Raw genomic sequence first — 12621 nt, 5'->3', positions numbered from 1 at the left:
CATTTGCCAAAGAAAATGGGACAAAACCAGTCTTCCCAGCCAAATATGAAAATTAGAAGAATAATACATATTTATGCATCTCTAAATTTAAAGTTGTAATCCTAAAAATACTTTCCTGGGAACAAGCCCTGCTCAGTAAAGTGGGATTTCAGTGGGATTGCTCCTAACAAGAGATACACCCTTCGAAGCCCATAGACTTCACCGGGCTTAAAAGGGTGTAACTCTGTTTAGGATGGCTCTGAAAATCACTCAGAAATCAAAATAAAAAAGAGTCCAGTAGCACCTTTAAGACTAACCAATTTTATTGTAGCATAAGCTTTCGAGAATCACGTTCTCTTCGTCAGATGCATGGAGGGCAGAAGGAAACTGGTCAAATATAGAGGAGGAGAGGGGAGGGGAGCGGGGGAGGAGGAGAGGGGGGATGTAAACAACTCCTTTGATATGGATATGCAGACAGCTCCTTTTCGTGTGGGGATCAGTTTGCTTGTGTAAAGGTTCAAAGGAGTCAGAAATCAAGACGCTCATAATAAATTGTTGAAGTTTATAAAAGAACACTGCACACTTTGTTTTGACTGAATCTTTGGAATGGTGTACCTTATTAAAAGATATTTTGATTTAGACTACAGTAGATTCTGGCTGAAGTTAGTTGATCTGTAGTGCAGTTAATGATGAGGTGTCAGTTTGGTCCAGAGCTTAGAGAATCATACCTTCAGGCATTAGTCAGGCTTGGGTGGGCCACCTGAGTTTCATTCCCCATTAGCACCACCAGGGCTTTTTTTAAGCGGGAACGGGGTGGAAAGGAGTTCCAGAACCTCTTGAAAATGGTCACATGGCTGGTGGCCCCGCCCCCTGATCTCCAGACATGTGACCATTTTCTCCGAGGGCAACCCACTGAGTTCCACCACCTCTTTTCCCAGACAAAAGCTCTGAGCACCACAGTCAAATGATCCTACACACGCACTTACTTTCATCACTTCCCCTGATGGGCTGCCGTTTCTGAGTCCTTTCATCACTCGTATTAAAGTGCTGCAAAAGAACTTTGTGCTGGAAAAACAAAACACCATCCTGGTAAGTGTGAGGAAAATTTTCTCAAATTTATTGTACATATTGATGATACTCATGAGAAAGGGAGTAACAAAATATCCATATATTTGAACACCTGCTTGTGGCATTGCTCTGGATACAGAAGGGCAGCTTCACCTATTACTCTTTTAATGTGTACAAATGGTTTACACGTATACATACATATGTCTCTCCATGACAAACATGCGTTTTCTAAAATGATATGGATACATATGACAGGATTGACTGTGACACGTGACCAAGTCAATGTGTGATAAAGTTGTAGCTGGCACAGGAACACATGGTAAAAAAGGTGATATTTTGATTATCTCATTTTCCCTTCAAGGAGGAAATAAATAAATCCCTGCTGTTATCTTCACAAAGGCCGCTGCTAAAGAATGCCTTTGTTCCTCTTGTCCATAGTTGAGTCCTACTCTCAAACTACTATATCGCAATGGCTCTCCAATGGAAATGTGCAGTAGTTGATAAAATGAGTATTTTTACTCTTATAACCAAGTATTAAAAACTCTTACCTTTTTCTGAGGCGCTTTAGCATCCTCTGATCTATCAAAAGCAAATAAAACATTTACTGAAATTCTTTTCGAAGATTTGATCAGCAATCTATCAGTTTAATTATGTGTGCTTTACAAAACATTCAGACAAAACTTTCAAAACTTTCAGTCACAGACAGTTGGCACTCAGATGTCACAACGAACTGGGGTTTTTACTACGTCTGAATGCAGCCCCTAAGGTACTTCCAGACAGATGAGTTAGTGAGAGTTGGATGTGCTGACTGAAGTCACATGGGAACTCTGCTTAGTCGCTGCTATTTTGCTGCCACTAGCATCACAGCAGTGAAGGCAGAATCAACCTTCCTCTTCCTCTTCGGGATGCTTCCTGTTCAATTCCTTGTGCTGGCAAAACAGCTGCTGGAAAAGTTCCAGCTAGAATGCTCTAACCACATGACATGTAAACATATATAACAGTACACTAGGGGGGGAAAACCCGCTTCTGGACATGGAAATTTAGAGTGGAGAATGGGGAGAGGCTGTGGCTCAGCAGCACAGAATATGCTTTGTATGGAGAAGGCCCCAGGTTCATTCCTGAGACACTGAATCAAGAAAGGATCAAAAGAATCAGGTAGCAGGTGATGTGAAAGACCTCTATCCTGGAGGTGTTGTGTTATCTTCTGGGCATGGAGCAGGGGTCACTGGAGCAGAGTGTGTGTGTGTGTGTGTGGAGGGGGGTAGTTGTGAATTTCCTGCATTGTGCAGGGGGTTGCACTAGATGACCCTCGAGGTCTCTTCCAACCCTATGATTCTATCTGAGATCCAGCAGAGCAGCTGCCAGTCAGACTGGACAAGACTCACCTTGATAGTCTAGTGATCTTTCTCAGCATAAGGATGCTTCATATACTTAATATGTTCAGAAGCAACAGAGGAGGGTTGGTTCTTAACCCTTTCTCTGCCCACTCTCTGTTTAAAATTGCTACAACCCCCTCCACTTTCTCCCTCACAGGGCTCAAAAAGCGTGTGCAGAAACTCTTATGGTGCCTTCACCACCACACTGTCTAGTAATACAACATGCGTAACATGTCTCCAATGAGCTCCAAGTCCCACCCACTCCAGCCCATTGTTCCACTTCATTGGCTGCTCCTTGTGAATGGAGGAGAAACTGAGAGTAACAATGGTGTGTCATTAACTGTGTAATACCAAATGTTATCAAACAGAGAGGGGAACCAGAGGAGACGTTGCTGTATGTTTCAGCTAAATTCTTCATTGGTGGCTGTTCTGAAAACGGGAATGCTTTATTGACAGTGGTAGAAATTGCTGTCAAATCATAGCTGACGTGGAGACACCTGCTGGGGTTTTCAAGGCAAGGGACTAAGGGCCAAGCTACAAGTGACGAATGACACTCGAACAGCAAGTGAACAGACTCACATGTATTCCTCCCTGTTCACTTGCGCTCCAGCGTAAGTGGAGCGCAAGTGAACAGGGAGAAATACACGAGTCTGTTCACTTGCCGTTCAAGTGTCATTCGTCACTTGTAGCTTGGCTCTAAGAGAGGCGGTTTGCCATTGCCGGCCTCTGTAACACTGGTCTTCACTGGAGGTTTCCTATCCAATTAGTAACCACAGCCAACCCTCCTTACCTTCTGAGATCTGACGAGGTCAGGCTTGCCTGGGCTATCCAGGTCAGGGCATAGCTAGTATTAGATATATATTAATGGTTACACTTACATTTGTTTCATAGTTTTTTCCAGCTCTGGGAGTTGGTCTTTGAGTGCTGTAATCATCCTCGTATCATCTGATACAGATACATAAAACTCCTGTTAAATGATAAAAAATAATCTTCAAACAATAATTCAAAAAAATTGTTGATTTGTCAAGATATAATATCATGGTAGCCATGGTGCTGAGGAAAAGGGAAGTTAACTTTTCTACTCTAGTACTGTTTTCTCAATCAAACATGATCCCCATGTTGTGTTTTTAGCCCCAGTAGGGAAAAAGACAGGTACCCTTCCATGGCTGTCTTTTTTCCTTACTGGGGTTAATTAGCACCCAAGAAGGAAGGTTTCAATTGGGAAAATGGCACAGGGAGAGAAAAAGAGTTAAAACACTCTCAATCCCTATCAGCTCCTCCTTCCATTGCTTTTCAAAGGCAAAAAGATAAATAAGAGTCCCAATCATGAAACTCCAGTATCAGATGTAGTTTGACTCTGTAAACATATCCAAACAATATGATTTGTCACTGTTGTCTTGCAATCCCATCAATAAAAGTATTTTTTTCTTTGATTATCAAATAAAGGGAAGTTTAATATACTTTCTCAGCTTATGGTGTTTTTTTAAAAACCACACCATGCATCGAATATTTTTATTCTTTCTGAAAGATGTGCTACTAGCAATTACTAACTGCAGTTTCTCTGCGAAGGAACGCACATTGCTCTATCCAATTAATGTGTGGGTTAAACATACAGGTCCCATATCTTCATAATGGCCGTATTATAACAACCATTCTAACCTGATACCCTTCATATTACAAAACAGACACCGTTTTTCAGTGAGCTGGTATCTTTCCCCCCCTTACAACTGCAGCCATAGTATAGAGGGTTGCAAAATTCTTGGCAGATAGAAGTATCTCCTTGGAAGGCGAATTCTGGTTGGGGAAAAAAAGCCTCAGTACAGTACTTTTGCCTCTCTTAGAGTGAACAACTACAGCAGCTGTGTCCGTACCTCCAGAAATGCCAGGGCAGCTTCATCTTCTTGCAGGAGATCTCCATATAAAACACCCCACTGCAGAACTAGGCGGACCACTCGCCGTTTATTGTTTAGGGCATAATCCATTTTTTCTTGTTCAGTGCCTTGGGAAGGCTGGCCGTGGTAAGTGTCAAAACGTCAAGGAGAACATTCAAATCAGCTACTTGAAAAAATGTCCTAGAATTTCCCACACAGGACATATTTTCAGTACATTATTTCTCAGTCACTAGGAAACGTAACTGCCCAGGAGGAAATCACACAAAAACCCCAAGATTTTCATGTGTTCCCTGGTTTAAAGATTTTTTTTTGTCTTTAGATTCTTGATGGGGGGTGGGGTGGGGAGGTAACCTAACAGCCATTTCATCTTAAATGACAATTGATCAACTGTTCATATAATGAGGAATCGGTTCAATTTTTAAGTTATCTAAGTTGCCAATCCTCTTTCTGTTGTTGAAAAGAGTGGGAACACAACTTTTCCTGCACCATATATTTGAGGCAATGTCTGATGAAAAGTTCCATCCATGTAGGTCTATACATCCCAAAACCAATTTGTCCAATTCTCACCCTACTGCTCCCCCAAAGGTGAAGCAAAGAGGATCTAGTTAGGTGTATGATCTAGGCTTATTATTGTCACCAAGAAGGCAAAGATACAAATCAAAAAGCACAACATGAGCACTGAAGATAAAATGAATAATGCAATGTTATTTATGATTATGATTATTTATGGTTATATAGTTGTAATATCATAATCTATGACACAGTAATATTATTGCACTAACAATTTCAGTAAGCAGAGTTTTGTGTTCTTCAGATTGAACTTCTGATTCCTGCCTTTGTAACATAAGCAGCTGATTTCTTCTGTGGGCTCAGTGTCAATACACGCCCCCCCCCCCAGACACCTCCAAGTGTCTATAAAGCACCATGACTGAGACACTAAGCAGATTGGTGGGGAAACACAACAGGACCTTGGAAAGATTTATTTTCCAATTTTAGTTATTTTGTGAAATATTTAAGAAAGTACAAATTCATCTTTCCCCCCAAAACTGGAATCCCAGGTGAGCAACAAGGTTAAAACATTGAACATCGGTTACAAATAAAATAACAAAAAATAACTCATGGAACAACTAACATTAAAAAGCTCTTCCTCAACTCTTCCATGAGGGCCTTCCACAAAAAAAGGGGCAACCATGGAAAAATCCCATCATGAGCAGGAGTCAGTTGACTGCACCTGGAGCAGGGATACGAAGCCCAAACCTGCTGCTGCCCCATATGCCACAGATGATCATATTGGCATCCTTCAGGTATGTGGGTCATAAATAACTTTAAAGGTAAGCACCAGAGCCCTGCATTACCAATCAAGAAATAAATCATAAACAATGAAAACTTTGCAAAATGTACTTCTTTGTTGACTTCATTTATTTGTTGATTGATTGCTTCCAGAGACTCGAGGCAGAAGTGGAAGTGGCAATTGCCGTTCTGGAGTAGTCTCCACAGCCAGTCCCCTTAAGAGTACATTTTATTATGCCAGCCTTGAGGTTTTTATTTAACATGTAATAATCACTTGGTTTTCTTACCATAATTCTGTTCATCAGCATGAAAATGTGGGGAGGTGTTCCTAAGCTTTCTTGACCACTGCTGCAGACCAAGTGAAGTAGGGCTGGTTTAGGTTTCCAATACCAATACTTTTATTCAGGGCTTTTTTTTCTGGGAAAAGAGGTGGTGGAACTCAGTGGGTTGCCCTCGGAGAAAATGGTCACATGGCTGGTGGCCCCGCCCCCCTGATCTCCAGACAGAGGGGAGTTTAGATTGCAATCTCAACTCCCCTCTGTCTGGAGATCAGGGGGCGGGGCCACCAGCTATGTGACCATTTTCAAGAGGTTCCGGAACTCCGTTCCCCCACGTTCCCCCTGAAAAAAAGCCCTGCTTTTATTGTTGAGTGATAGCATTAGTTTGGGACTCCGGTAAGGAATGGTGGTAAGAGGAGACAATGCATATATTCACTGCCTCTCCCGTGGGGGTAAGTATCTGGGGGATGCTGTTCTCTTTTATTACAATGAAGTCAGTCCCTTCATATTCATCTTCCTCTAGGGCACTTTCTCAGAGCATTCATTCATTTAAAATCCCTCAGTGTCATTTATTAAAAATCCCTTTGATGACTTACAAAACAATGGGAAACCATAAGACGTAGTGGTTACTACATCTTATGGTTTGAGTGCCAGATTTGGATCTGGAAGGCACAGTTTCAAATTCTCACTCTGCCACAGAAGCTTATTGGAGTAACTTTGGGTTAGTCACACACACTCAACATAACCTCCCTCACGTGGAGATAGATCAAGATGGGAAGCCATGTTAGTCTGTCTGTAGCAGTAGAAAATGGCAAGTGTTAGTAGCACTTATAAGACTAACAAAATTTATGGTAGGGTATGAGCTTTCGTGAGTCACAGCTCACTTCTTCAAATACAGCGAGAATATGAGTCCATCTGTACTTATATCTGGGAGAGTGGAGTGATTTCAGAAGCCGAATGACAATAGCTGGTGAATGACAATAGCAGGTGTGATTGGATAGGGTGGGGTAGGCAGAGGGGTAGTGGATGTGGAGAAATCAGTAATGAGACAGAAAGTCTAGGTCTCAATTCAGTCCAGGTGGATGCATTAGCTTGAGTTTCGTTATCAGTTGCAATTCAGTAATCTGTCTTTCTAATCTCCCTTTGAAATTCCTCTTCAGGATAACTGTTACTTTTAGGTCAACAACAGAATGTCCTGGAAGGTTAAAATGTTTCCCCAATGATTTTTGAATGTTTTGGTTTCTGATGTCAAACTTATGTCCATTCATTCTATGTCAAAGGGACTGGCCAGTTTGTCCAGTATAGATGGTGGAAGGGCATTGCTGACTCGTGATGTCATAAATCTGAGCAGGATGAGCAGGAGTATGAACCCGAGATGGTAAGGATGATGTTGTTGGGTCCACTGATGGTGTTGCTAGGATCTATATGAGAGCAAAGTTGGCATCTTGGTTTGTTGCAGGCCTTGGTTCCAGAGTCCATGTTAATGTTAAGTAGTTTATTATTATAGGTGAGTTGTCATTTTAGGTTAGCAAAGAGAAGAAACGAATACCAGCAGGGTGAATAATGGTAGTGATGGGCAGAAGAAAAAAAGACCCATCTGACATTCCCCCCCTCCCCACAGTCTCTTTTCCCATGCACATTCTGGACCTTTCAAGAGCAAAGAAGAGAAACGGAACTCTAGATAGTTTCAGAACAGCATTTTCAAAAAGCAGCCAATTCATTCAGGTATAAAATTCTGTCATTTTTGAAAGGGCAAGTTTTGACGGGGAAATGGTTTGGCATAGCCTTAGGTTTATTGCACGTTATATCATCTATCTTGAACTCCAATGTCACGGTCACTAAATATGAGCCTGCAAACATGGGTTTGACTTTTAGTCCTGCTCTGCTCAGAATGCAATACTAGGCAGATTGTCTGACTGGCTGCTAGATACAGTGAGATGCTCATGAATCAAGGGGAAATTGAATGCAGTGGTATCCTGGGCCTTCCAGGTGGAATTAATGGCCCAGAATATTTTCCACATATGACAGTTCTGACAAGCAGAGAGCCCAATATGAAGATAATTTTAAAAATAAAGTGCTTCCTTCAAATCAAAGCATGAGAGGTCTGATATGCAATTTCTGATATGACTCCAGAGATTTTCAACTGTTCAAAGGGGAAAAAAGAAAGCGAGATAAATATCTCTGATCTCCAGAAGATACAGTAATGTGTACAATATAACTAAAATGGTAATTTAAGGGGGGGTAAACATTTAGGAAGTAGGGCTTAATAAACTATAATTTTAAAATGGTTTTCTTTAATTCATAATAATAATTAAAAAAACCACTAGGAAATTAGACATTCTGTCAGGACTCCAACTACAGAGATTTGGCTGCAGGGATCTGGGGATATTTATAGCGACCAACATTTTAGTTTAGAAAATATTTAGTTAAGAAAAAGGAAAGTTAGACAGATGACTTTATGAAGGTGGAACTAAGAAATGATGTGGCATTTCAGCTTTGGTCTCTATAATATTTTAGAAATCCAGAAACATTTCACCGAGTCAATCTCCTCATGCAGTTTCACTGTGCAAGCACTGTAATTATTTAATATCCTTTAACCTGCTTATTAAGTGACTCACCACAGGCACTAGTAATTTTTCCCCTATTTCCATCGTTCCTCTACTTATTTTTAATTCTGCTGATAATTTCTCCCATGCAAATGCTATCACAGGAAAACCCAGGGGGAAAAAAAAACCCTTTCTTAAATGTTCAAGCTGCATATCTATCAGAATAATAGCTGTATGTATAAATAAATGCCTGAGAGGTTGTAATTTCTAAAGTATTAATCAACAATGATGTTGTGACTGAATACTGATTTCAGCAAATTTGGTTGCTTAAAAACTGAAGCAAGTGATACCTCCTTCAATGCAATCAGGTATCTAATTCCATTCATGTGTAGGAACCCCCAACCCTGTGTTTATCATCATGGTGGAAGGATATGCATGGGTGCAGATGCATGTAAAATGCTAAACTTGACATATATCTTTATACATACAGATAGAAATACATCTTTCTACTTGTTGGCCACATTTTGCTTTAACTAATTTTTGGAAAGCTATGAATTCTAAAAGAGCAATACTGACAGAGAAGGGTGCAGTTCTATCCTATAAACCTTTTATCTGTTTAACTATCATGGCTTCTCCCAAAGAATCCCGGTTATTGTAATTCATTGAACATGCTGAGAATTTTCCACAAAGCTGTAATTCTCAAGGTTCTCTGGGGAGAGGGAACGAGTGTTATACTAGCTTAACCCTGCGGTATACGTGGTCAGGGTACCTTATGGTCATACCAATGAGGCAAAATAGTGGCTCCTCAGGGTTGTTTCAGTTCAGGAAAACAGCATGAGAGGATAGACCTCCTTGCCCCTGCCCCACAGCCTTAATATGAAGCAAGGCCCTATACACCAGAAAATTTAATTTTAAAAAATGCTGCAAGCTTTATCCATGGACAGTGCAATCCTATGGAGTCTAAGTCCATTGACTCGAATGGGCTTAGACTGGAGTAACTCACCATAGGATTGCACGGGGAGTGTAGTTGAGCCGTTACTTTGCTTCTTAACCTTCATGATAGACCATGCAACAGCATTCAATACATTATGCAAACTGATGTAGGAATCTGTTCTAATTAATGGTCTGTAATGCTGACTGAATTTTAAATGTTTTAAATTGGTTTTATGGATATTTATTGTGGTTTTAAACGATGTGATCCGCCCTGAACCCGCTTGTGGGGAGGGCAGAATAAAAGTCTAAAATAATAAATAAATAAATTTATCTACCCCCTTGCCACTCCAAAGGCTGAGCTGCTTTCTCAAAGTTTCTAACCTACCAGTTGAAAAGGCAACAGAGGGAGAGAGAGAAAAGACAAACAAGTGAGGCAGGATGAGCGAAGGTGAACCCGGCTTTCCAAAATCCTTGTAGTCACATACTGGAACAGCATTTCAGCTTTTGAAAGAGCAAGTGGTGATACTCGCCGATTCTCCCTCCCGCTGCATACCCTCACTAGGCCCCCATGCTGTTCCTGGGGGTCTGCCAACTTCCTAAGAAAAGTTTCTGGGGGTTCAGTGGGCGGCAGCAGGAGGGGGAAGCAGGGAAGTCCCGTGCTGTGAAATCTGCAGATGGCTAGATACATACTGCTGTTTGTTATTACATCCAGCGGTTAATTTTTCTCTATTAAAGAAAAGATATGGTTTAGTGACACCCATCATAGTGGAAAACACAAAACGTGGGAAAATATGCCCCAAAGTTGTTTTTTTTATTCCTTGTCTGCTTGGTTATCATCATACATGGAACTGTAAAACCAGTACTTCAGTGAGAACTAAATCCTCTCACCTTCTGGAAACCCAGTAAGATAAACCCATCTGCTTGTAATCCATGTTCTCAAAGTGTGCAAATTACAAACAGTCAGAAGTAATTCAATAATAAAAATAGGGCACACTTCTAAGTATGTAAATACGCCAAACTTCAGGGGCTGTGTGCATCTTTTTGAAGGAGAAACTAAATCCAGCCACTCCATTTCCTTGGAACCTAGTCACTTTCCTACCTCCGCTCTTCCTTCTCCAGTCCTGGGCGCGCACCGTGACACACTGCATCTAATTCAGAGGTAGAGCAGACGTGAGCAGCATGGGTACAATTATTCAAATTTAACACTATTTGGGGAAAACTCTAAAAATGGTTTTCGGATCTGGGAGGAAGGAACGCCTAGGAATTAAACCTGTCAAGTTATATATTGAGACAACAGTGCTCAACAACAAGACAGTATGGGGCATCTAGACATATTTTAAATTGGTCCCAGGACCGATGAAACAGTCTCTTAGGAAGCAATCCTAAACAGATTTACTCAGAAGTAGGCCCAATTTTATTCAGTGGGGCCTACTGCCAGGACTACAGCTTTATAGTGCAATTGTAAGCAGAGATTCAACCTTCTAAGTTCATTGAAGTAAATAGTCTCGAGGGCTGAAACTCTGCTAAGGATTACACTGTCCACGAACCTCTACTTGTCGCAAACTAGGGCTATGTTTTTCTGATTTCATTACCTGATCAATTGCAAGGATCTGTGCAACTGGCATACTCACCTCTCAGGAAGCTGATTTTTGAAAAGGAAAGCAAATTGGTTTTTTTTTTAATTTCATTTTTTTAAATTAAAAAAAGGATATTGAGCCATCAAAGCTGGACAAAGCTGATTATTCGGCATGAACACACAGTGCATCATAACAAAATCATGAACACCAGGATCTGTGAAAAGAACACCAAGGTTATATTTCAAAAAAATGCTGTACCATGATAACTTTCTATTTGAGGGCACCTCTAGATGATACTTTTCTGCATGTGCTCATTTTAACACGCTCCCTGCAGTCACATGGCAACTGTGGGGAACTGCGTCTTTTATTATTTATTTATTTACCTCATATACACCCTGCCTTTCTCCCGTGTGTACTCAAAGTGGCTTATATTATTCTCCTCTCTCCCATTTTATTCTCACAACAATCTTGTGACGATTTTTAAGCTAAGAGAGGGTGACTGGCCCAAGGTCACCCAGAGAACTTCCACGGCAGAGTGGGAATTTGAACCTTGGTCTCCCAGATCCTAGTCTGACACTCTTAACTGCTACACCACTCTGGCTCTGCTGTTCATGGATTCTCCACACAGACCAGCAAAATCAGTGAAATAATTCCTCTCCCACAATTTTCACACAAGAAAATTGCATTGTGGCAGTGCAGGAAACCAGCCCCCCCCCCCTCCGCCCAGCAACACTGTTCCCAGCCCATTTGGGCTCGCCATTTTAAAAAAGAAGCAATTCCCCACAGATGTTAAAACGAATGCATGCCCATGTAGAAAACTATCACTTAGATAGGCCCACAGTGATAAGTTTTGTTGGTTCCCTAAATAAGACTGATGATTCAGCTTGTTCAAATAGTTTTGTACTGATGATTAAACATATAATGTATTGGGGAGCTGGTTTGGGTCAAATTGCACTGAACGTTCCATGAATGAGTCCTAAAGCAGTTGGGAGCCTTCTCAAAAGCAGGCACTCACTTTTTCCTGCCCTTTCAAAACCACTCTGCAACCCTGATTCAACCTGGGGCCCCACATGCCTGCTTTTGAAAAGGTAACGAAAATTCTTGGGAGTTCATTTACAGGACTCCCAATATCTCATGCATTTTGGTCCTGATGTGTACATTTGAAAGGCAATACAAAACAAACATACGGGAGAATATTAGGTGTACCATATATAAAATATCCAGCTAACTGAATTTTTTGAGAATTCAGTGTTGAGTTTCTGTTGATACACAGTATAATGCCCCTGAAATATATGAATTTCAGTACACATTTGCGAATTATGCAAAAACCTTGTACATGTTTTCGGTAAGAATGTTGCACTGATTACAGGTTGGTTCGCGGGAACATGTAATTTTACTCAGAGCCAGATGTATTCTGATGTTCTGTGGGAACACAGAAAGACTGCAAAAATGGTTCTGTCTATGGAATGCCCCTCACTGAGTGTCCTGGGGGCCATCCTAAGAAGAGTTATACCCTCCTTAGTCTATTGGCTTCCATGTATGTAGAAGGATGTACCTCTGCTTAGGAAAGCACCATTAAACACTTTTTACCTCTCTTGAGCAGGGCCGTTTCCACACTACTCACCTTCATCTGGAACGCAGCAGGACGTCGTGAAAAAACCATGGAAGATAGCGTCTTCTCA

At 41.1% G+C, this 12621-nt stretch overlaps 1 protein-coding gene across 7 annotated transcripts in view; it reads right to left on the bottom strand.

The window, feature by feature from the left end:
* RAPGEF4 (Rap guanine nucleotide exchange factor 4) overlaps positions 1–12621 on the bottom strand; it is an 87219-nt gene that overhangs the window by 25421 nt on the left and 49177 nt on the right. For all 7 annotated transcript variants that reach the window (XM_054970904.1, XM_054970905.1, XM_054970907.1 and 4 more), the window contains 5 exons: positions 11075–11153; positions 4295–4445; positions 3302–3390; positions 1596–1626; positions 966–1044 (listed from right to left, as the gene is read on the bottom strand). In XM_054970904.1, the coding sequence (XP_054826879.1) occupies positions 966–1044; positions 1596–1626; positions 3302–3390; positions 4295–4445; positions 11075–11153 (429 nt within the window). The remainder of the gene's footprint in view (positions 1–965; positions 1045–1595; positions 1627–3301; positions 3391–4294; positions 4446–11074; positions 11154–12621) is intronic.

The sequence above is a fragment of the Eublepharis macularius genome, chromosome 2 (genome assembly GCF_028583425.1).
Source record: "Eublepharis macularius isolate TG4126 chromosome 2, MPM_Emac_v1.0, whole genome shotgun sequence".
Lineage (NCBI taxonomy): Eukaryota > Metazoa > Chordata > Lepidosauria > Squamata > Eublepharidae > Eublepharis > Eublepharis macularius.
The sequence above is the reverse complement of the archived record's forward strand: the minus strand, read 5'-3'. Positions and strand labels throughout refer to the sequence as shown.